The 24,879-nt window shown below is 39.8% G+C and overlaps 2 protein-coding genes across 7 annotated transcripts; one reads left to right on the top strand and one right to left on the bottom strand.

Moving 5' to 3' along the window:
- Positions 1–323: 323 nt before the first annotated feature.
- Positions 324–21,148, bottom strand: MRE11 (MRE11 homolog, double strand break repair nuclease). Of its 3 annotated transcripts, none has more exons than XM_065040127.1 (20): positions 21,017–21,148; positions 20,549–20,636; positions 19,950–20,082; positions 18,904–19,064; positions 18,199–18,286; positions 17,182–17,323; positions 15,359–15,473; positions 14,119–14,304; positions 13,476–13,647; positions 12,683–12,763; positions 12,037–12,163; positions 10,095–10,198; positions 9,146–9,319; positions 7,895–7,957; positions 6,835–7,051; positions 5,829–5,912; positions 3,824–3,876; positions 3,318–3,385; positions 2,863–2,941; positions 324–1,794 (listed from the first exon to the last, which is right to left on the bottom strand). In XM_065040127.1, exons 2-20 carry the CDS (start codon positions 20,566–20,568, stop codon positions 1,744–1,746), a joined length of 2,118 nt encoding a protein of 705 aa, XP_064896199.1. In that variant the 5' UTR covers positions 20,569–20,636; positions 21,017–21,148; the 3' UTR covers positions 324–1,743. The 3 variants fall into 3 exon arrangements, with proteins under 3 accessions (XP_064896199.1, XP_005505442.2, XP_064896277.1); XM_005505385.3 differs by having other exon boundaries at positions 20,891–21,115; XM_065040205.1 differs by having other exon boundaries at positions 18,904–19,045; positions 20,891–21,106.
- A 63-nt stretch (positions 21,149–21,211) lies between these two features.
- ANKRD49 (ankyrin repeat domain 49) lies at positions 21,212–24,095 on the top strand. 4 transcript variants are annotated; one of them, XM_065040400.1, is made up of 3 exons: positions 21,212–21,387; positions 22,058–22,328; positions 23,153–24,095. In XM_065040400.1, exons 2-3 carry the CDS (start codon positions 22,071–22,073, stop codon positions 23,609–23,611), a joined length of 717 nt encoding a protein of 238 aa, XP_064896472.1. In that variant the 5' UTR covers positions 21,212–21,387; positions 22,058–22,070; the 3' UTR covers positions 23,612–24,095. The 4 variants fall into 4 exon arrangements, with proteins under 4 accessions (XP_064896472.1, XP_021147198.1, XP_005505441.1 ...); XM_021291523.2 differs by lacking the exon at positions 21,212–21,387 and adding an exon at positions 21,546–21,958; XM_005505384.4 differs by lacking the exon at positions 21,212–21,387 and adding an exon at positions 21,546–21,766.
- Positions 24,096–24,879: the final 784 nt, after the last annotated feature.

Raw genomic sequence — 24,879 nt, forward strand, 5'->3', positions numbered from 1 at the left:
GTGACATCCAGACACCACAGCACATGTAGTGGTTGCTTTGCAAGACAAGTGCCCTAACAACAAATGGGGTGCCTCCTCCTCCTCTCCCTCAGCATGTACTGCTGAGCACATCTCACGGTGTGGAGCATCTCTGTGGTCAGTTGGGGGCAGCTGGCCTGGCCGTGTCCCCTCCCCACTCTTGCTCACCCCCAGCCCACTGGACGTCACGGGGCCATTGCAGCCTCCACCCAGCCAGAGCCAGCACACATGAACAGCAACAGAAAGCAGAAACATCTTTTAAAAACTTCAATCTCTCAGATTCAATGTAGTCCATACAACTGACATTTACTTAACAGAAATAGTTTATTTAAAAAAAAAAAATCTAGACCCTCATCTTAAAGGGTATTTACAGCAGCTTTTTAATTGCATAGGTAATATAGTTTTGTCAGCACTGAATAAAAGGGAAGAGACAGACTAATAAGTCATTTGCCAATACTTTAAGCAATCAGGCTGCTTCATAAGTTGCTACTAAGGTCTACGCTAGAGATTTGCAGGTCGTTATCATTTTTATGGAAGTCTTCAGGAAGCTCAAGGCTCATTTGGGTTCCTTATTACAGTATATATGAAGGCAAAGTAACAAGTCACATTCAGTGAGAACAAAAGAAACACAACTGCCAAATCCCATCTCTTTGAAGGAGAAATTAAAAATACAAAAGCAAGGCTGTGGTTACTCAACATATTCAGTGTTTCTCTGACTTGCTGGGGTGTTGGCTGATGCATTCTTTGGCCTTTTCCTTGATTAGCTCCACTGGCCATAGCTTTGGAACAGCACTTTTTGGGGAGTGGGGCGTACAGGGGTGAAAAGAGAGAAGGAGAAGCAGGTCTAGGTCTTGGCTCCTTCAACAGAAGTGGTTCCCGCACTGCGAATGCAACGCTGTATCTTAAAAGCTTCATTTGGAGAACATTTGGAACACAGTGATGACATTTTAGGAGGGTTAGCAAGGCAGTGGACTGCGGAAATAACATCCTGAAAAATGTCAGCTAAGAAAAAGGTAAAAGCAACATCCTGCCCATGACTGGCTCAAGTGCTTTATTCTTCAAGCAGCATTCCTGGTGAAACCGCAAGGTTCTTGCCTTCACATCTTATTGACAGGGTAAAACTGACAACTCAGCTCCATCTGAAGTCTTTGGCACCTCTTGAATTACAGAGCAGAATTTGTTACCATGTACTACGACATTTAATAACAGTGCAATAGTGGGTTTAGTCCTGCTAGGAGAGTTGAAAGTATCAGAACATTTTCCAGCTTCAATATTAAAAACCAAATTTTTGGGTCAAACTATCACTCTTCAGAGTTTTCAACTGTATCCATAGAAAATTACAAACAAGTCCAAGTTTTGTTCTGCTGACCAGGTCCATGTTTGTATCCATATCTCCATACTACCACAATTTTACTGCAAAATTCAAGCCCCAAGAAATAGAATTTTCTATAAAAGATATGACTGTTATTTACATTATCACCCCAGAAAGAAAACGGGCTTTTGGAAGTTTTAAAAAGAACGCGCAGTTTCAGGCAGTACTTCAGAATCTTAGACACTCTAGTCTAATGTATCAAGCAACCAACGCACAAATTAGACCCATTTAGTGCCACTGAAAAAAAAAAAAGCCGTAATTTACAGAGAAATGTTATACAGAGAACGCCTTGCAAACTACTTTCCATGTTCTTCACTAACTTCAAGTTTCTCTCGTGCACAGTGAGCCAGGAATCACTTATATCTTCTTGATGTTGCAGTGCTTTTGAATGGATCAAATTCATCCTGCAATTTGTAAACAGGTATGTATTACCAGAACTTGCACGCACTCTGAGTTAGAAAAGATCAAGTCACCTTTAGATTAAAATAGAAAGCCTGGTTACACTATTCTGTGTTTTCTGACAGGCCTGCTTTTGTTGGTTATGGTAGGAAAGAGATTATCCATTCACTTAAAAGTCCAGATTAAGAACGTGCAGCAACCAGAAACTGAGTTTACGTCAATATGATCAGAATAGCTACTTTGAAATGAGGAACAATTTCTATTTCAGGTGTGACACAGAAAAACATTATAATTACGAGCAGCACCTACCTCAATGACGTTATGTCCATGTACGTATCACACATCATCATTTACTGAGATTTGCATGAATCAAAAATATTGTTTCTTTTTGCATGTTCAAGCAAACATGGGTTTGTATTTCAGGTACGAGGAGATACCAGAGTGGAAAGAAAGGACAAGAATGTAACATTTCCTCTGAAGTGTCCAACACGTGACCGTGTTGAGGTTGGGACCCTGACCATATGTGACCACCTGCTAGTCTGAAAACAAGCTGCACAGTGCTGGGCAGTATAATGTGTATTCTATGCAGTGCAAAACTGCGAGTAAAGTCCTACTTCCCAGCAGTTCAAATACATACTGCAAGAACAGACACCTTAAACTTGAAGACAGTGTTTTAATTTAAGTGTACTTACATAATTTGCAACAATAAAACTTTTTACAAGAATAAAACACATGAATAAATAAAAGGATATAGCTAGGTACTAAAAGAGGCTACAATTACTTTCTTTCCCAGGCAAAATTACCTATTCTGCACATTTCAGGAATGAAATTAACTGATTAAGAACTGAAGTGAAAAAGAACTAAGTCTTTTCCTGAGGTCCCCTTTATTGTTATTATTGACGATTATGCATGTAGTTTAATTAAAGCTGATTGCAATAATCTAGCCCTGTTAGTGAAAAAAAATAAAAAAAAAATCAATTTTCCTCTGAAATGCTTTAGTCAAACAACCACAAACCAGTAAGCTATAGAAATTTACACAAAATAAAAGAAAAAAAGACCACCATATACCATACCTCATCTGACTCAAAATCAACCCCTCTAGATGTTTGGCTTTGTGAACCTCTTTTACTAAGTGAAGATGGAGTTGACAACCTTGAAATATACAAAGAGGGAAAAAAAAAGGCATCAGTGTGTTTTTAATTACCAGACACTCCAGTAACTTCCACTTCAACTTGGATTTGGATCACCAATACAGATTGAGTACAAATAACAGTAGCAGAATTCAAATTTTCAAACTAACATGAATTCTAAAGCCCTGACCTACCTTATTTCAATCAGTAGATCATTTTATTGTTATGGAAAGATCATCCATACCAATAGGTAAAAATTTATATAAATTCTGTAAATAGCATTATGACTTTATTAAAAATCTGTTTGTTTCGGGTAGTGGATCAGCTCCCTGGGCTCTGCTGATTCCAAATCAGAAATACAGCAGTTAAAGTAGCACAAATGAAGTAAACATACTGACCTTTGATTTACTTTGGAAGAAGGAACAATAGAAATGTCTTCTAGATCAGAGTCGTCATCTATAATATCCTGAAAAAATGATATATCAAGCTTTTTGACAGTATTTATTCTTACAGAGATATAGTGCATAACAGTACTATAACACAGCACCTTTTTTCCATCGACTATATACTTACTTGATATACACTTGACAGGGCTCCAGGCTAGAACTGTACAATGTGCAAATACAGCACAAGTTTCGCTCTTCAGATCTTTGATTTTGCAGAAACCCCCCAAAAATACTCATATATATACACTCTTTGACTACGCTCTTTGTTTTTCTCAGACAGAGCCCATATCAAAAAAGGGTACAAAAGGTCTACAAATAAACATGCAGAAACTTACTGCTGAAACTAATAGCATGGGAACACCTGCTGGTTTAAATTAATGTTTTTACCATAGCTTTATTTTTCACATCAGAAGACAGCAAAATGTAGCACAACTTCACTCATGCAAGATGCTTCTTACCTCAGATAATCTAGACGAATTCAAGGAGGCCTCTGGTTTCAAAGACGCAAAGGCTGCAATAAAACAAATGTAATATATTTGAAGTGCTCACACGATGAAATGCAAACAATGTTATATCATCCTTTTATTTAAGACCTGCTTTGCATGCATTTCCTCTGCAAAATACTCTGATAAACAAAACCAAACACAAACAAGTGAAACCCCCCCCAAACCCAACCCAAAACACAAATGAAGCCTTTGCTAGAGTCTGACAACCCAGGGGTCTAAGCCTCTGTGCAGGAGCCAGTGCTCACCAGTCTGGCTGAAATACCTTCGGAAACCTCAGTGAAGAGGAAAAATATTACTATAAATGATATTCCTGTATGTCTAACACTTAGTTTAGACATTAACACATCTGCTAAAGTTGATTTCTCTGCAGTATTTTAAGTCATTTGCTGAGCAATTTAAAATTGAGGTAGTTTGCTGATTAATTTACAACTCACTCTAACTTTGGGTATTTTGTGTGTGATTCATGTACAGGTTTGTGAGCAGTATTTTTTCTCTAATACCCATTCCTCAGAGGCCATCTCTGTAGCAAGGAATAGTTACCCTCATATATGTGGCTTAAATTACAGATTTCTCTTTCCTGGTAAAGCTGTGATCTCTAAAACTCTAGTACAAAGTAAGACTAAATGGATTTGCACTAAAGCTTATTAACTGGTAAACATCAGTCAAGTTTAAACTTTTTATTCACTAAGGAATACACTGCATAAAATAGATGCTATTAAGTCACATTCCTCCTATGCTTATTCCTTAAGGAACTGCATACAGTCACTTATTCTCTATTTCCAGTTCCAGTCACAAGTTCCCGACACATTTCATTTTACCCCATGATACCAGGATATCACTATTCTTTTTACCCCTCCTCCATTCTCTATCTCGTCAGTGTCAGTTATTCTGTTTCATCAGAACCAAAAGATTCTCTCACAGCTGAATTGGACTAACAGAAATAAAGGCAATGAAGGCACTTCATAATTAAGCAAACACCTTCATTACAATTTGAGACAGCAGATCAGAATAATGGACAGATTGAAGGCCTGTGTTAGAGAAGTTCCTTTTCCCTAGGTTTCCTGTAGCACAGACTCAGGCATGGATCCTAGAAATTCTTCTAAAATAAATAATATATTCACAAGGTACAGTGTAGAGCAGCTTGAGCTGCTGTCTCCTGAAGACGGACCCCCAGCAGAGAAAAACTTGGACAATTATACCCCCACAATTCAAGTCCCCAGCCCCTGCCCATCACTCAGGGCCAACTGCAAAATCAGTGCGTGGGGGCTCCCCATTCTTCATTGGATCTCTTCATTTTTGTCAGGCAGGCTGTCAATTAAGGCTCTGACCTTCGGTTGCTATTTTTCACCTACAGCTGGAGAAAATAAATTCTTGGCAATAGTCAAAACATTCTTCTGTTTCTCCTCTTCTGTTAGATGCCGCTCTGTTCCTCCACTTCTCTCCAGAGACACAGTTGTCCTTATATTCTATAGTTTGAAGACTCTGAGGTCTTTTTCACTTTACAAAGGAGAAAGTTTCAAATGTTGATGTCAAGAGGATGGACCAGACTCTTTTCAGTGATGCCCAATAATAGGATGGGGGGCAATGGGCACAGACTGATGCACAGGATGTTCCATCTGAATATGAGGAAAAGCTTGAGGATGCCAGAGGCCTGGAACAGGCTGCCCAGAGAGGTTGTGGAGTCTCCTTCTCTGGAGACATTCAAAACCCACCTGGACACCTTCTTGTGTGATCTGCTCTGGTGAACCTGCTTTAGCAGGTGGGCTGGACTAGATGATCTTCAGAGGTCCCCTCCAACCCCAACTATTCTGTGATTCAGAGCTTGCAAAAGTTATGCTAAGTAAACTTATTTATGCTAAGTGAATTCTATATAAGGAGTTTCTAAACAGGTTCTACAAAAAGCAGTATACCAAATAGTTCAACAAAAGCTAAGACAGTCTGTTCTCTAACAGCTTACCATCCATGATAGACATATTCTTGGCAGGCACAGATACAGGCTTGTAGGTTCGGCTTCTAGTAGCTGACTCCTGCGTAGTGCTTCCTGTAGGGATAATAAACAACATGCAAGTCTGTTCAGTGAGTTTTTTTGTGTTTTTTTTCCCCTTTAGTCTATCATTACTGAGTGGGAAGTCACTTAAAAACATACACTCCTCTTCACTCCTTCACTTTCTCCCTTGAATCAGAGCCCTCCTTACATGCAGAAGAACTGCTCTGGGCCAAGTGTCCACAGCCCCACCACCCCAGCCTCTCATCGCCCACCCCTGTTCTGACAGGATCACAGCAGCATGGGAGAACATGCCCCGAGAATTAGTTTAAATGCACTAACCAAACCAGTTCTAGGATGACTGCCTGTGGTTCAACTCATCGTGCTCTTAGACCTTCAGGCATATTACTGAGACAACTCAAAGGAGCACATTACTGCAAGATCCCATCTTTAATTTTTTTTTTACTTATATATATTTACACTTAATGGAAATATGGCTATAACTGTAAAGTGCACAATCACACATAGCCAAGGAGCTATTTAATTCATTTTGCTTAGGAAACACTCCCCGTTTTCTCAGTCACTAGAGGCAATGAAGTCTCTTGTAAATGGCATTAGGACAGAGTCAATCCACACCTCCTCTCTGTCCTGACCAGATCCATTATCTGCAGCAGTAATAAAGGTTTACCCATGCACTTCATTGCACAGACCTTTCCAATAATGCATCTTTTAAGAGTCTATTATGTTTCCATAGCTGGGAAGCAAGATATTTTTCTTTTGATCACCCTGTGAAAAAGTCACAACTTAAGCATTGTAAAACAGTCAGCTGCATGTAATATACCAAAAATATTTGCGAAGAATTTTTCCAGTAGGAGTCCTTAAGCAACAAATTTCCACCTGATGGAAGCATCAGAAGAGAATAGTTTTTTAAAGAAAAAGGTCAGAAACTGGAATACAAAGAATGTGAAGCTTTTCTTACCTCTTCCCCTTTGAGATGAACCTCTTACTGTCGAATTTTGTCCTCTTGCACCTCTTGCCCTACCTCTTGCCCGACCCCTTCCTCGTCTCAGTGTTGCAGGAAAGCCATCATCTGAATCACCAGTGCTTTTCATCCCTGTATCCATGAGTTCTTCATCACTGGAGGCTGTGACAAGAACTGCATCCTCAGATCTGTGTGCTCTAGCCCTGGTCATTGCCTGAAATGTAAGCAGGGACAGTATTTAGTCTGTTTAATTTATATGTGTATACATAAAGTTGTTAGCTAAGCTCTGATAACAAAATGGAGCTATTTAATATAATACATTGGCAGCAGAGCTCGTTGAACAGTTCAGTTCAGGTCAGCCTATGTCAGCTGTGTGCAGCTGCTCAGGGAAGGACCTTCTGGGCTCCGTTGACTTGATCTTCATTGACAACAGTGGGTGCTTAGGACAACTAGTCCACAGGAAGACACCTCAGATTAGCAGAACTGAACGTCACCCTAGGTGTCCTTTTTCCTCAAAATGTCATTCTAGCCTCACATAGACTGCAAAGACAAAGGAGCACCAATGCTGTCAGTGGCTGGCAATTCTCTTTGGAAAGACATATGTAATCTAGATATGAATCTCGGGGAGATCTGAGACTCTAAGATCTGAGATTGCTGATGAGGACAATAGTACCTAAAGGTTCACCTATAACACCAACTTGTTTCAGTAACATCACTCAATACAGCCATCCACACACCCACTGGTGGTGGGATCACAAACAGTTTCAGATGACAGACCTCTGAGGGGAACGTGTCTGGTCTGTCTAGACTTCAGCGAGAACAACTGAGCATCCAGGTTCCCCAATTCGCACAAGAAAAGAGATCTCCAAAGCCAAATTGAGCAGTAGCTTAGGTACATATTATACCAAGGAAGATTTCAAAAAGACTTACTAATCTTCCCTAGGCAGACAGGGACTTTTTGGCAAGGACAATGCTGAAGTATTGCTAAGTGACTTCATACATATGCAGAAGTCACCATTCCATTCTTCAGCCTGTGTTCAAAATTCAAAAAACTTACCTGCAGAACTTCCTCATCCTCTTCATCAGTATTCTTTTTTCTACTCTCCCTAAATTTTCGCACCTGAATAAAAGAGTTCCCATCAAAATAACAGTTTATTTCATACAATAATCAAAACACAGTAAATGAGAAGTCTTGATCACTGAATTCTGAAGTCAAGCTCATGTAAGAGGAGAAGTGTGCAAGAAAACTGAACAATTTGTTTAGAGCCTTTTCATGCTGTCCTACAGCTTAAGAATCTCACATTCTATGAATAACTAGATCTACATCATTGGGGAGAAAAAAGCTTGGGACATGATGAAAAGTAGGGGACACTATGTTCAGGAGAAGGAGAGCATACATAATTTGATAATAAGGGACAGTGGAATATTAGTAACTGGAAAAAGGTAGGGTAGAGATGAAGAAGCAGAAAGAGATGAAGAAGAGGTAGAGATGAAGACAGAAGAAAATGATGTTGAGGAGACAAACATTGCAATACATGTACAACTAAGAAAGCTCAACTTGTCAGGTATGGAAAAAGACATGATGGGTGAGAGGGCAAGAATATACTAGTCCAAAAGACAGTGGCACAGAAAACCTACAGGCACTGACTGTTTATGGTTTCTTTCAAACCCTCACAAATTAAAGCAACCATCAAGAAAGTAGGCAGATGCAACCTTCCTCCCTCCACCAAATTATTCTTTTAACAGTTAAACTGCAGTACAACTTGTCTGAAAATGCTTGAATACTACAGCTGAATGCAGGGACTCAAGTGGAAGCTCAACATGTTGACAGAGAAGTCTATTTAGGATTACTAGATACACATAAACCTGGTTTGTCTGGGAGAACCTGAGCTGCAAGCAGTTAGAAGTCAGTTGAGCACCTGATGGATAAGCTTCCTTTGAGCTTGCCCTGTTCCTGTACCCTTCCCTACGCCAATAAGAAAAAGCTAAGAAGGTACTATATCTACCATCTTTCTCACAGCAGATATATACAGTTCTACATATATTAGAGTGACAGATTTTTGCTATGCATGCATGTGAAAATAAAGCAAGAATCAGTATAAGCACACCTAAACCCCATTTTCAATACGAGCTTTTAAACTATGCATCTGAAACATCATCACCATATTTACTAATTCCAGAAAATGACTAGAGGAGAGTGTTGCACATGCTCTGCACACAGGCAATTCTATTAAACCAGACTTGAGAGCTCTTTTTTCTACTATCTGTCTTGACCTCTCCTAAGGAATTAACATTAACAGAATATTACCTCCTCATCTATTTTTTCTTCCTCTGCATCAGTGCGACGCTCCTTAAGAAACCTCTGGGTTTTTTCTAGTTGAAATTTCACCAGCTCTTCTATGGCATCTTTTTCCTCTTTGTCCACAAACTCCTGCACTGCTTGTCCCATTCCTCTTTCAGTTAGAAGTGAAAGCTGTACTTTCTTTATAATTGGGGAAAACATTTTGTTAAGAAGCATTTGCCACCAAAGAAAGTTGTTTCAGATAGATATTACATTAAATTGGTTCCAAAACCAGTAAAAAGCACTGAAGATTTCACTCAGAGAAAAGCACGGCAATAAGCAAACATGTCACAATACACTTACAATGCTTTTGTTACTAGCATGTTACACCTAGTAACAAAATATTTTTCAGACTCAAAGAAAAAAGTTTCATAAACAGTAAAGAAACTACTTAGTTATATTGTAAATAATTTTTCTGAAATGTATTGCTGAGAGAAGGTGAACTGTATTCTTGCCTAGTTCTTCTTCCTTTTTCAAACTAAAGTCAAGATCAACTTGCAGACATTAAAATGCTATTAAAAACAGGCCCTGAATTATTACAGATACTAAATTACACTCGGAGGGTGCTGCCTCACACCTCTCTCCTCTAAGAACACAACACATCACTTAGCACTGGGCAGACACTGCGAGTTCACATGAAGAGTTACCATAATGTTCTCAAGCCAGCATGTGTTCACATACCTTATACAACCTACATACAACAGTTATCTGTGAACCTAAGACATATACTTCTCACAGAAATTCACGTACAGCTATAGAGGAAATAAACTGACTTCTTAGTGAATGTCAGAGTCTTTTCAGGGCACACTAGTTCCATTAAGAAAACAATATGTACAAAAAAATAACCAAACAAAAAAAAAGATTAAAAGAGGATATCTCATTAAAAAAACAAAAAACATAAAAGGTAGAAAGGTACCTTCTCCGCTGTCTGAAAATACTGCTTTACAAGGTCTTCCACCCTCAGCGTCATCCCCTCAGAAACTGGTCTGCTAACCAGTTTTCCAAAATTAAGATCACTGTCTAGAACAGAAAATCACAGTGGCAACGTCACCCACATTTGCAGTTCTTATTATCACCCCACCGAGACCAATAGGAAAAAAGATTAACATAAGCCTCTTAAAAATTGTGGTCCCTTTTATACGTGAATGTTTTTTATTCTAACTGTAGACTCTATTATCTGAAAACATTGGCAAATATAACAGCCACAATAATTGCACAAGACAACGCCACCTCTAGCAGATACAAAGTGTTCTTCTACCTACCAATGTCCGGAATTAAAAAATTGAACACTACATCCTGAAGGTTATTATAATAGAACTCTGGAAGAGCACAAATGGAAGAAAATAAAATATTTGATTTTATTATAAGTAACTACTTTTATAAGTAACATTTTTTTATAAGTACTTTGTTTCTGGAGAAGAAATTTTCCTCCAAAGCACACTGACTTTTAGTAGAAAATGTTCACAGCTCACTGAGGCTGCCCCCCCAAGTCTTGGGCAGCAAGGTACCAACAACAGAATGACATAGACAATCAGCTGAGGTTACCACATATGATGCAAAGTACTATATGATGACTACTGACTACTTCTAGACATTCGCCACATGCAAGCGCACAACATTGCTCTGTCAGCCTTCTATAAGCAGCTATGACAAAAGAAACAATAACAACTTGTGAACTCATGAACATCACCTGTATTGAACCACAGCATCACATGCACATACACCGAAAATTTGGACTGCTTTATTAGCCACATCCCTTGTATTAAAGGATAACTAATAACGTAACACAAAGAATCACGGTATTCTTTTCACGTTCCCTTCCTGAAGCTGAGATGCACGTTAAGTAGGAAAATTAAAATGTATTTATGAAACATGGCACAGATGTGGTAGCTGTCTTGTATTCTGAAAATGTTAATGAGATTCTGCAACTATTAAAAAATAAGGGAAAATAAACCACAATCAATAGGGCATAATTAAAAAAACTCACTAAAAGCAGTTTTTAATTCATGAAACATGATGCTTTGAACTTTAGAAAAATAACAGTGTAAGCAAAAACTGGAGTAAAAATTGGAGTACTTAAAACTTACTAATGTGAAATATTAACAGATACTTAGCACAGTATGTTCTTGTGCAAGCTGTATCTTCATTAGCAACTATTTCAAATCCAGTATTTAGGCAACATCTATTAATTTGTTAAAAATTCTACGCACAGTGAGAAATGCTGCAATAGTAATAGCTATTATTTGTTTTGCACAAATGCTTAAATAGAGAACATACCTGGAACAGACTCAAATGCCAAGAGCGCCCCGTCCACATGATTAATTAGAGCAGAAAAGATGCTGTTGTACATTGAGACCTTTTTTCTTTTTTTAACATACAAACATCTCTCAAGCCCATCCCCTCCATTAGTATTTTAGGTATAAACAAATTAAATACTACAGCAACAAGATTAAAAAAAAGGGAAAAAACACAACACCCGCCTCTTTTCCTGCAAAGTGCCTCAAACCAACCATCTATTTCTGAGAAGTCTCAGGAGTGAGACATTTAATGCCTTTCATGGTAATTATCATAGAATCATGGAGTAACTCAGTGTGGTACAGGGCTCTATACATTACTATAAGTAACTCAATAAGGTTTGAGTTTCTGAATAACTGTCAGAAGATGCTGTGCTGAATATTAGAATTTTAGACGAAGCCAGAAATACTTGTGCAATATTTACACTTAAATGAGACTATGCAACTTTACTTCTCCTATAACACATGAGATGGTAGATACCTGCCTTTGCAAGCTCTGGGTAATAAAATAAAAGGAAGAAAAATGAAAAGCAAGGCAAGCCAATGATTCCTTGCACTCCTTACCATTTTTCTCTTTTTGTTCACGATGCCTGAAAAAGTGTATGATGTCTTTTGGGTTAGCTACCCTATCCATGTACTTCTGGCTAAAACGATGGACACTGAATGGTTCAAAGCCACCTGTATAATCAACCTAAGAGAGGAAAGGAAAAAATTTAACATGAAATGAGCAGAAATAGAGAAGCCACACAAATCACTTTTATTATCCTTCAAAGGAAAAATTAAAGTAAAAAAAAAATCAACCTAAAATTAATGCTTTGCCAAACAATGCAGAATAGTTAATTAATAAGAATAGCTAATAAGTAATAATAGCAGAATAGCTAATAATAGCCCACATTAACAACTTGTTCCTAATGTGTTTAATTTACTAGTCTTCAGGAAAGTTTCCATAAATAAGGTTAGGAACAAACATAGGATAACATGGCTTAAGCAAAACTTCTCTGGAAAGAGCCACTTTTGATCCCCTTATTCAGACCAGCAGTGACTAGCTGTACCACAGGCAAATAGAATCATTGCATGAAGGCAATTTATATTCACCTGTATACAGTAAGAAATTGTATATATTGTCTTTATACAAAACGCATGAGTTTGCTTTGAAAATTTTCACAGTAACCTTCCAAAGCAAAGCAATCCAAACTGAAAAATTTCTTACTCGTAATCTTATGAGAGGCTTCTCTGGTCGGCGTGGATTTCCTACGCGTTCTCTTTCTGCGTTGTCCAGCATAAATTCAACCTATGAAGCAGAATCAGAAATTCAGTTCCACTTCATTCTCTTACAGATGCCTGAACCCTTTAAGTGTAACTTAAAACACATCATCTGCAGGGGGCAGCTATGAAATTAAATAAATAGAGGACGTGATCTCATTCCTGAGCACACATATGTACCAGTATCCAGTCAAAAGTAATAAGAATGAACGAGAAAAAATTCATAATGAAAGGCTCATCTTTCAGATACAGCACAGTCCAGCAATATCTACATCACTGATGATTCACACTGTTTTACTATATAGCTATTATCTTTTGCCAAATTTCTAGTTACAGGGAAAAGCAAGAAGAGACTTATACAGACCTGAGAACCAAGAGCAATTAATAAACCTGTTAAGTTACTTGTGCCACTTCCCACTGCACAGCCCAGCTCTCAGGGTTTAGGTACATGTATCTATGCTGGTTCCAAAGTGCACATCCAATGCCGCCCCACTCTCAGGCAAGAGCTTTTGTACAAAGACCATATGGACACCCCCATAAAGCAGCTGCAGCCTACTTCAACAGGTCATCCCAGCCAAGGAATCTGGAAGCCAAGGCTGCAGTGAATGTCATGGAATGAAGCCTCCTACGGAAACATTGCCTGTCGCACTAATACAGGGCAAAACATAAGATTTCTCAACTTCCAGACTCAAACCCAGTCTCACAGTCCCTGTCCATACGCTGTTAGCATTACAGGTTACCTTTTCCATGCAGAATGCTTGTATCGACTGAGTTACTTTAGGATTGTCAGGATTAAAAAGATCTGGATGATCAGCTAGAACAATATCCTCCATGTAGAAAGTTCGCACTGTCTCTAGCATAATCTTCTCCATTTTCATTTTTTTCCCTTTAACATGCAGCAAACCGATGTGTCTGGAAGAGGAACAGTTAACTTACTAAAAGACAAACTAAAGAAAATGATGGTATAAAAATGTTTTAAATTCATGTTTACTTTTCAGGGACAAAAATTTAAAAGCTATAGGAAGTTCTTGGATCTGTACTTCAGGGCTGGCCCTTCCATACTTCAGCTGTTATATTTTGGTTGTGCTTGTTCCATACACCAGCACATGTACACAGTTCTTTATAATCCACTTTAACAGGTGTAACTCCTCCTAGAAAAGTTACATTTGCTTCAAATGTTACGTTTAACCCTAAATAAGGGAAAAGTTATTACAGGCACTGATTGCATCTACTCCATTTGTTATGTCATACTCTGAAACTAATCCACACTATAAAACAAGCTTTTCATACTTAGTAGAAGATTTTTTCGTTTCTCAACACAACACATTACAGACATAAGGCAAGGGATAAACACGAACAAAAAGAAAAAAAAAAATCACACACTTCTTCACAGCTTCTCCAGGAGACAGAGATGTCACCACTGAACTTCCTGGCTGAGAAACATAGAAACCTTGCTGTTCATTTTGGCAGGGAGCTATTTTGCACTCATGTTCATGACCCCACACAACAAGATTAATAAAGTCATCTAAAAACTGCTCTGGAATGTAGTTGGTAGCTCCATGTTTGCTCCTGTGCAAGAAAAGAGAAAAATAGTTAGAATGTTAACAGTCACAGGTGGGCAGGGGGGAGTGAAGGAGAAGAAAAACATCAGTGTGATTTGAAGTGATATAGAAACTCCAGGAAAAATACCTGATATAAATTTCACACCAAGTACTCATCACATGTATTCCTTATGCAATTGTTTAAAGTGTTTGATTAAACAAAAATGCAACTTACACAGCTCATTCTTTACTGCTCCCCTCCTTTTATTTGGATCTCCCTTTTATTCTTACTTGGCTTGCAAGACTTCAGGGTTTTTTTTCCATTTGAATGCTTTTATAGCACCTCATGGCCTTTTATTTTATTTTTTTAAATGGTGGGACAAAAACCACTGAATTAAACAGACATGGCACATACCACCCCCCATTTATTTCCAGAAGACAGAGGAGATGGAGGAGGAAGAGCTCCTTCAGTTTACAGTACAGAGATGAGTACACAGGGCTATCTGAGCTGTTATATATTTGTTTACTTCTGCCTGACCCTTACTTGCACATGAGGATTGTGCTCTTACTCAGGAAAAATTACACCAAAGGATTCGGAAAAGAATTCTGCCTGTTTCTGCTACCACTGCTGGAAGAAGTGTGCAGGCAGATGGAACACACGCTACCTCTCCTCTGTTCAAGAGAAACCATAAAGCAGAGCAGTGCAAGTGAAGATACAGTACTTGTCAAATCATGGTTCAAACAAGGATAGAAAACACAATATGAAGTTTAATGCTCTTTCAGCTCAGACAAGACTTAACTATATGCATCTTACACTACAAGCCCTTCCCTGTCCTTAACTATACGAGTTTAGGAAGATATTTCACAACATTCCCAAGTCACTGATTTGAACTCTTCCTTTATGATTCTTCTGTAAGAAGAGCTGTGGAACAATGCTTTCATTTGGGAAAATCCTAAGAAACCAGATACTCACAAGAAGCACCAACTAATACGGCTGGTTTTCTCACCTACCCTTTTCAAGGCAGTTCAATGAAATAACACAATAAGTTTACAAGTTACTGTAATTCATTCAATACTGTTACCTATTTTGATGAATCACAAACAAGTTAAACCAACTATCTTCATCTTCCCTTGGTCTCAGCATGGTTACTTGTTTATTGACAAACATACGATACAGCCTCTCATCTGGAATAGCTCCTGGAGGAGACAAAACAAAGCATTAAATCATTTCTGTGTGGTAAACCAACTCTTTTTTATAGCACTTTTATTAGCAACTCTATTAAAAAGAGGAAGAAGAACACAATTTTGTGACAAGATCAGATTATCATCTTCATGACCTAACAAGTCCGAGGCGTGATTACAAATTTGAACAGATCAAAGTATAAATCCGCTATTTTACTAGACAGACATCTGAAAACAAGCCATTTTAACGTGAAATCTACCTTTAAACAACTGCTAAAAGCAGCTTCGTTAACTACAACTGGTTTGAGACCTCATGCCACTTTTCTGTGCCAAACAACTGCCTATGGGCAGAATTTAAAATATCAGAAAAGGTGTTTTGTTTCTTGTTGACAGAATAAGGAGTATATTTTGCTGTAAGGTGGAGTCTACAAACAGATACAACTGAGTAGAGATGGATTTCTTGAACATACTTTGAAATTCTCTACAGAACAAAAAATAAACCACAAATTCTGCAAAGTCTGTGCTTTCCAACACGGCAGGAAAAAGCCTGCAGTACTTCTGAAGTGTTTGTCACTCATTATTTCCTTCATGTTTTTAACAAGGGAAAACAATCAAGGAAACAAACACTAAACAAACCATCCATACCCAGGGTTCATGATGCATTTCAATAAATTCCATATGGAGTTTACATATTTTATAAAAGAACAAGTGATGTCTGAATCAGAGAAAGTCAAGAGGGTATATAATCCTGGCAGAAGCTCAAAGAAACAACTCATAACCATTTTCGTGCAGCAACACCTGTACTTTAGACAGTTGTTGCATTTCCCAGTAATGATTTTGGGTATTAAAAATTCAAATGCTTTTTGAAGACTTTTATATTGTGGTGTTAGAACCCTCACCACTAACCCTTAGAACATCAAGCAAGCTTTTTAAGTATGTCATTAAATACATGAAATCATGGACAACTAGGACTTAAGTTATAGCTGTAAAAGTTACTCGAAAGCAAGCATTTAAGCACTCCTGACTGGATATAAGACCAGAGGTAAAAAATGAATATCTTAATAGTTAACTTATCTAGGTAGAATGCAGTCAAACACGACCATTTTAAATAGGAGGAAGGTGGAAGAGAAAATAGAAAGGGACAAACTGGAGCTGAAAACCCACCAGAGACTGCCTTTAAAATATGAAACTCTTCCTAAGGCTCTTTAAAGAAACTAAGGTTACCTGTGACAGATGTTACTTCTAAACTACTTCAGGCAGACAAGTCAGACATTAGGTTTCTGCTCAGTTTATGGTTTTAAATATAACGAAAATGGCAGGTGAACAGAGAGTGTTTAAATTTTACCTAAACAGGAATAAGTAAGCTTAATACACAACAGTGAGAATTTAAGAATGTGTTTGCCCTGACTCGATACACAGGCACTATCTATGGCTCACTTAAGCAGTGTTCACTTAATAAAAGTATAAAAAGAAAGTTATTGAAAGATTTATTTTAAAATAAAATTAAAAAAAAAAAAAACAACAGCAAAGAAAAAACCCATCAGCCAGTGACAACAAAGTAGGAGGAGAAACCTGACACTTACAGAATTGATGCACTTTGATTTAGCATTATTTAGACCTTCATGTTTGCTGCAGCACTATATGCTTGTTCCAGCTTAATGCAGACCTACTGAGGTTCAGTAATACACGAACAGTCCAGTCAGTCTGGTAGACTAATACTCACCCAAACCATACAGAGCAATTTTTGTTCTACCCTTACGCAATAAAATGGGACTAATATCTATTTTCTCCACAGAAGTTGAACGTCCAAAGTGATTCAACAATCCTGCACAGCTTAAAATATCCAATGCACACAGTGCATCTGCCTGTAGAAAATATTAAGAAACAAATATAAAAACCCCGAACAGAACATTTAGTCTTTTAAGTCTGAGTGAAACAGTCTAAAAAGGGAGAGAGAATATCTTCCCTTAAGTAACTTCTGCAGTTGAAAAAACCCACCACATACGTTAGCTTTTTTGTTTTAAGTAATTATGGGTACAGAAGCAAATCCCTTTTCCTTACAAGTCCTGCTTCAAACAAGAAATCAAACATTAAATCATTCAGAAAAACAAAACCAAACCCAAGTATGCAAAACTACTACAGAAAATTATCTGGTTAAGCTAACTAGTTCACAGTAGGTCCAAAGTTAAACTTCCACTGTTAAAACACCCATTTCCACCATACACTGTTATTTAATATAAAATGCAAAATTATTAATTCAACACACACATTTCACTGCTTTCTAAATGTCCTTTTCCTTCTTACTTTTAGTTGTTGATTTTTAAACCAGCATTTCATCATTATTAGACTATCTTCCGTGAAAATAGAAGATGCATGTCAATTATATATACACAAGTATCAAAATTTCCCTTTTTTTAGAAAAAAAAAGCTTTCAGTCTATACAGATAGAATTTGGTTTAAAATGCTGCCATTTCTTGGCATGAAAAGTGATTCTGTTCTCAATGACAGAAATCCATGTAAATTAAGAATTTAAACATAGTTCATATGGATCCCTTCTTTACTTTCTCTTTTTTGGTGTCACTAATTAGCAGAATTCCTAAAGATACACAAAATATCTACATGAAGAGTGGAATAACTAAAAATAGACTGTTCTCCAAGAACTGTATTTCTATACAAGTCTCTATTTGTATAGTATTATTTTTCTAATATAACAGTATAGTACAATTACGATAATAATTACCCCTGTGGGATCATCATGATTGCCATGAATACTAAAAACTGGAATAGAAATGTTGAGATTTCGATCTTGATAATTCACCCATGGAAACCTGAACAAGAAGAGGAAAAAAAGGTCAAGCTATATCTGCAAATTTGTGGACAATTCCCAATATTCTCTTCAAATTGACATAATCACAAATAAATCATGGCAGCAGCACAAGCGAGAACTAAGTGGCTGTGAATAAGCTTAAGCTGCACAGAATAAGGAGACTCTTATTCGTGGACTGGAATGGCTCTTCCCACTGGGAACAGGGTAGCAAAGAGATCCTATTTTTTCAGAGCAAGCCTGTGAAAAGAATTGTACAACATGTTATGTGCTACATGCAAAAGCAGCAGCCTGGGCCATGCAAACTTTGTTTACGCACTCAGAACTCTGCTGATTTTACCGCAGCAACTCCTGTGAATTGGTTTACTTGCATTGTACTTGCAGGATAGAAACTATACATTACGTAAGTGTCTTACATGTCACAACACGTTCAGAAATTTCTCGAAAAATTGTGTGCCTGCCTTGACAGGCTTCGATCATAAAAGATGACACATGAAGTCATCCTGTAAACTGTCCCACACAAACAGGCCTAAAACATCAAGGTTCCAGTCACAGAGGATATAAATCATAAAAATCACAATATATTCACCCTTACACCATGATTTATAGAAACATACTTACTTGCTGTACTGAAAGTTAACTGCCTGATCACTCAAAATTTCAAACTGAATAGGACGATCACCCATGCAGTATTTTCTTAGGGACTCCAAACAAGAGTGTATTGTTTTTCTGGAAGGTTTGTTTTCATGAAATAGGTCCCCACCTAATAAAACAAAGTCCACCTGTATGTAACAAAAAGCTCTATTATTTTAATACAACATTTTGTACTACCTTGAAAGACTTCTAAGCAAATAGTTTAAATTATTTTTTCTAAGGACTTGCACATATCTCCTCATATCTGGACTTCTGGGTAAAATGAGTTGGTAGTTGCAGACAGTTTTTCATTCCTTCATGAAATAAACATTAATTAAATTATTCATCTTAAAAAAAAAAAACAACAAACCCCAAAAGACCCATTTATCAACATCTACAGGAGAAAACAACTGATAGTGCTGCAAAAAAAAAGTGTTTTAATAAGGATCTCCAGAGTGGCTCCTGAACATTTTCTTCGACAGGCCTGAAGAGGTACGTGATCTTTTCATTGCTGTAGCACGTGCTGAGAAGAAATCAATAGCTATCGCCACATTTACTTTAAGAGGGTACTAGTTGCAGTTTCTGAAAGCATTAGGAAAAAAAATCTTCATCAAAATTACAAATAATTTGACTAAGAAACATTCAATCCTTAAAACCAGAATCAACACTTTAAAAGTTTCTAGCATTTTTTCTACTTTCTGAATTGTCTGAAGACTTTGTATTATTACCCTCAGTCTTCCCAATTTTTTTCCCTTCTTGCAGTGACAAACAGTCTCTAAATACCACTGGAACTGGTGCAGGCAATCTGAAAACACCGTTAATGAAACCAGCATCATAATTTAATAAGAATGCTCTCACAAAGGAATAGGCCTCCCTTTTGCTAAAACAGAAACATAACTGTTTGCAATAAATAGTTTAGTCATTTAACTTGATGTTAATAAGGATTGCAGCAGGCCCAAGCTTTATAGCTTCTGGCAGGTTGGAATGTATTTTCCACAGTCTCACTCCTTCGCTTTCCAAAAAGTGGTACTTACCTCCTTTTTTTGAGCATGGTCCAGAATTTCATTTAGAGTTACAAACGTATCATTTCCACGAACAGGATCCTTCTCCAAATAGCCAAGATGAATATCAGTAGCAATAAGTATTTTAAAGGTATCTTCATCATCCCTGAACAAGACATGAAAATTTGTGTTAGAGAGCAATATACTTTAGACTTTCAACACAGATTTTACTGAGGTAAACTGTTCTGTCCAAAGTCATTAAAGACAAAAGAGGTTATTAAACTCTATCAAAAACATCATTCCTGTAATATTCTCAAAATTTTTCATGACTTCTATTGCAAATAGCACTTCACCAAACCAGTTTGAAGATCTGGTTACCCCAATCATCCTACAACGGCTGCAACCATCTCTCAGAAATATTGAAAGAGAAACTAAAGAACCCTTTGTACGTTTTATGCCTTTAAAAAGACTCGGTGAACAACCATTCAGTTTCTCTCTTTCCAGCGCCAATCTACATGTATATGAAAGTACAATGATCATGAGGGAAAACATAAATGCTGTTCTGAGTTCTTAACTTATTGCAAAGATACAAAAGGCAGAAGTGCGCAGAGCTGCAGCCAAGAGGAGCTTACTGTGAGCTGACGGTACTCATCTTCGCGCCGGGACTCCTCACAAAACGGCTCTGGAAAGTCAGGAAGTCAGTTTCTATCTTCACAGATGCTGTGTGAAGTCCAGCAGACAAAAATACAAACGAATTAGAAAGAAGGGCACAGGGAGCCGGGCGATCAGTTATGTCACCCAGCCTTTCTGTGGTAATCCTCGCTTGCAACAAAACCTCAGGCTAAGGAGAGATCCGTGCTTGGTTTAACCATTCACAGGACGCACGGCTGCCCGGCCCGGCGCCGCCGGCCCTCCCACACCGGCCGCCCAGCAACCCAGCGCCGCCCCCGGCGCCTCCCTCCCGGCAAAGCTACCGGGAAGAACACAGGGAACAGCCGACTTCCCACGAACGACCGCAATACGCGGCCGGGCAGAAGGCAGCGGGACGAATACGACCGACACCGGGTTCCATAAGGGCGGTGGCAACCGGCCTGCTGCACCTGGGGAGCGCGGGGCGGCGCGGAGGGTGCCGGGGAGGCCGCGATCCTCCAGAGCCCGGCCCGGGCCCTCAGCGCGGCCGCCTGCCGCCGCGCGCCGTCTCCATGGCGCCCAGAAGGGCGGGGCCCGGCGCGGGGGCCCGCGCGCCGCTCTCGCGAGAGCCGTCCTGCTCAAAGCGCGCGCGCTCGCCCCGCGCCTCTCCCGCGGGGCCGCCACGGTTGGCTCAGCCGAGCCCGCCTCCCGCTGCCGTCACGTCCGCTGGCGGGCGCCAACCGGAAGGACGGCTCTGCGGGGCGGGGCCCTGAACCCGGCAGTGCGTGGCCCCGCCCCCCGGGTGGCCCCGCCCCTGGAGTGCGGCGGGTGCGCGCGGCAGGTGCGTTAGCGGCAGCGCAGCGGGGCCGGGCCGGGGCGGTGGAGCGGCGGCCAGCGCTGGGGCCGGCAGCCTGCGGGGCCGGCAGCCTGGGGGGCCGGGCCGGGACAGCGGAGCGGCGGCCAGCGCTGGGGCCGGCGGCGGGGCTGGCAGCCTGGGGGGCCGGGCTGGGACAGCGGAGCGGCGGCCGGCGCTGGGGCCGGCGGCGGGGCCGGCAGCCTGCGGGGGCGGGCTTCAGGGGACGGGCTGCCGCTGGCGTCGCTGAGGCCCTCCCGGGGCGGTGCGACCCCCGCGGGCGGCCGCTTCCCGGCCCTGGCTCGGGGCCTGAGGGGAGAGGGAGCATAGTGAGGAGCGCCGGGCGAAGCGAGCGCTGCTGTAAAATGTGGTGTTTTCTCCAAATGTTTATTTATAATAGAACAGCCGCTCAGTCTCGCACTGCGCGTCTGATGGCGATGCCGTGTCCGTGTCGCGATATCGCAGTGGTTGTGTTGCACGGGTATTAACTGGGGAACCTGGCAGAGCCCGGTGTAGTGGAGGAACATGGAGTTTGTTCTTGAGTTTCGCTGTTTGTGGTGTTGGTGATATCTGCATCATCCGTCAGTTTTTTCAACAATTAGTGCACACAAGACAGTAAAAGCTCTCATAAATATCATTCTGTATCTGCCACTTACAGGTGCTAAGTGAAAATGAATAAGGACAAAAAAATCGATGACGAAGATGATGACAGTGACCAGTTTGAAGACTTCCTGGAGAATTTTAACCAGCTGGAACTGCTGGAGACGCACAGGCATTTGATTCCTGTAGGAACTCAGAGCTGCTGGTCAGGACAGTCTGATGATGATGATGATGAACAAGAAAGAAGTGAGGAATGGTATGAAATGCAAGAAAAGAAAATGGAAAAAAATCCAGAGAAGCTGCTGCTCTGGGCAGCTGAAAACAATCGGGTAAGGTATTTATTCTGTTCATATGTATCACTGGCATGAATGGTATTTTGTGCAGACATCTACAGTTTCATCAACACTACACTTTCTTTCCCCCCTCTGAACTATTTTGATCCAGTTTTGCAAAGCAACTGTGTGTAAAATGTCTCCCTTTGTAGCCCCCACACTAAAATATCTCTGGATTCATTAGCTTTCTGTGACTGTAGTTCAAAATTCGAGTAACAGCACTCTTCTTAAACTTCTATATACTGAAAGCATGCCAGGCTTTTTTTTTTTCCTGGCAAGTAAAATTTTGCACAGGGTGGATGGCGTGTAGTTGAAATTTTATTTTCTCAAAAGCTCCATATGCAGAGAATGGGTGACTGTTTTCCTATATTTTTATGGGAAAAAAACAACCCTTTTTGTTCTTGGAAGTGAGGGACAGACAAGCACGATTCCTATTACACCCTTGTGTTCATTTATTTTAATTAGTTGTGTTTCTTACACACACCAGCTCCATCTACCGTTCTGTGGAGGTACTTGTCTTCACAGTGAATGGGGAGAAGGTGTAAGGGAAAGGTATTCCTAAGGCATTGCAAGTAGGTTTCATATTCTATCTCTTTAAAAAGAAAACAAAACAACCCACCCAAATCAAACACAAACCCATCAAACCAAACAACAACAAAAACACCCCAGTAACAATAACTGCTGTAATTTTAAAATTTCTTGTTGCACTTAAGCCTTTTTGAGACTGATGGTAATTGCTGTTCCATAAAACTCCAGAACAGTAAAAGCCATATGTCTTGTTTGCAGAGTTTCAGATTAAATTACCTGTTTTCTTTAACTAGCTGAGTACAGTGAGGAGGCTCCTTTCTGAACAGCTGGCTCCAGTGAACGCTCGCGATGAAGACCAGTACACTCCTCTGCACCGAGCTGCCTACAGCGGGCACCTGGAGGTGGCACACGAGCTGGTCGCCCAAGGGGCCGACGTTCACGCGCAGACGGTGGACGGCTGGACGCCTCTGCACAGCGCCTGCAAGTGGAACAACACCAAAGTGGCTGCGTTCCTGCTTCAGCAGGGCGCAGACATCAACGCCCAGACGAATGGTTTGCTGACACCGTTGCATATCGCTGCGGGGAACAAAAACAGCAGAGAAACCCTTGAACTCTTGCTGATGAACCGCTACGTGAAGGCAGACCTGAAAAACAACCTGGATGAAACTGCCCTCGACATCGCTCGGAGGACTGATATATATCACTACCTTTTTGAAATAGTAGAGGACTGCATAAATGCTGTGTCCCCCTAAAAGCTGTGAATGTGAGGTTTGCTGCCTCTTCTTTGTGTTCTGCACACTCATCCGTGGTGGTCTGTCTCTTTGCAGTGAAGTTTTCGTGTAAGATATTTCGGTATTCTCAAGCAAAACATCACTTCTTGCAACTCAGCTCGGTGGTCTTGCTCAGACTTTGAAGTGTTACTACTGTTATTGATGGTATTCACAAAGTCTCAGTAATCTCAGCCAGTCTCTGTTTAATTAGTGCGCATTTGGAGGGGCTTTTATAATACGTCTGTACTGTCACAGGGGGAGGGAAAACAAATATTGACTTGATGTGAGAAAATTCTGCCTTGGTTTTACAGTTTATTACAGCTCACTTGAAAATTATTTTTTGAGAAATGTAACTTTTTCAAAACTGCATGAAAGCTCAGAATGAATGTAACTTATTTGGGTCATACACAACATGTTCAGTGCTCCTGGTGTAAGGCTTATTATGAAATAAAATATTCAACCTTAAGTACTTTGTTGTCATTTTTAATTGAAAGCTCAATTATCAGTGTAATTGCCTGTTCATCAATTAAAAGCGTTATTCATAGGATGATAAAATAGTTTCAGTTTATTTTTTTATGGTACTTTTCAAAGAAATTACTTTCTGTAATGATCCTGTTTACTTTTCCCTTACAAACTAAGCTGAAGAGTCAAGTTTTAATGTCGTGGATACAGCATTAGTTAGAACAAGTAAACTTCAACTGTATGAGGATAAACAGCCACCATATTGTTGTGTCAGATTTAGTTACAGCTAATTTAGTTCAGGACACACTCAACAGTGTTTCTCTTCCACCTTTGAATCCCCAATGAGAATTTCTCATTCCAACTCAAATATTAGGACATCAGCATAGTTTGAGAACTTTACTGGTATTTTTTCATCAAAATTCCTTAATTTCCAGACCATTTATTTTCTTATTTTATACCTTTTTAAAATTTGGGATAGCTTGTGTTGCTGATCCTGGGCATTTGCATCTGAGTTGGGTTTCCAAAAGTTTGGACAAATTTGGCTGCCACCGTTTAACCAAACTCAGGGCGCTGGTGGGGGTGGGTGAGTGGGTTGGTTGGTTTCTTTAGATTTTGAGGCCTTCAGTGTACACCTGCGCGCAGCTTCTCTCTGCAGTCCTGCCAGCCAGAACCTCACTGGTTTGCAGATAAGACAGGAACCCTTCATCTGAAGCATTCTTAGCAAATCCTAGCACTGAGTACTACTTGGTCTACTTAAAAGAAAAATGTTAACTAATGCTATAAATTTT

This window comes from Columba livia, chromosome 1, assembly GCF_036013475.1.
Source record: "Columba livia isolate bColLiv1 breed racing homer chromosome 1, bColLiv1.pat.W.v2, whole genome shotgun sequence".
NCBI classification, from domain to species: domain Eukaryota; kingdom Metazoa; phylum Chordata; class Aves; order Columbiformes; family Columbidae; genus Columba; species Columba livia.

Coding starts and splice junctions, on each gene's coding strand:
- ANKRD49 (XM_065040400.1), top strand. CDS start 22,071: ATGAATAAGGACAAAAAAATCGATGACGAAGATGATGACAGTGACCAG. Junction 22,329..23,152: donor GGGCAGCTGAAAACAATCGG/GTAAGGTATTTA, acceptor TTCTTTAACTAG/CTGAGTACAGTGAGGAGGCT.
- MRE11 (XM_065040127.1), bottom strand. CDS start 20,568: ATGAGTACCGTCAGCTCACA. Junction 12,764..13,475: donor AAGCATTCTGCATGGAAAAG/GTAACCTGTAAT, acceptor TCTGCTTCATAG/GTTGAATTTATGCTGGACAA. Junction 2,942..3,317: donor TCTTCCAAAGTAAATCAAAG/GTCAGTATGTTT, acceptor GTATATTTCAAG/GTTGTCAACTCCATCTTCAC.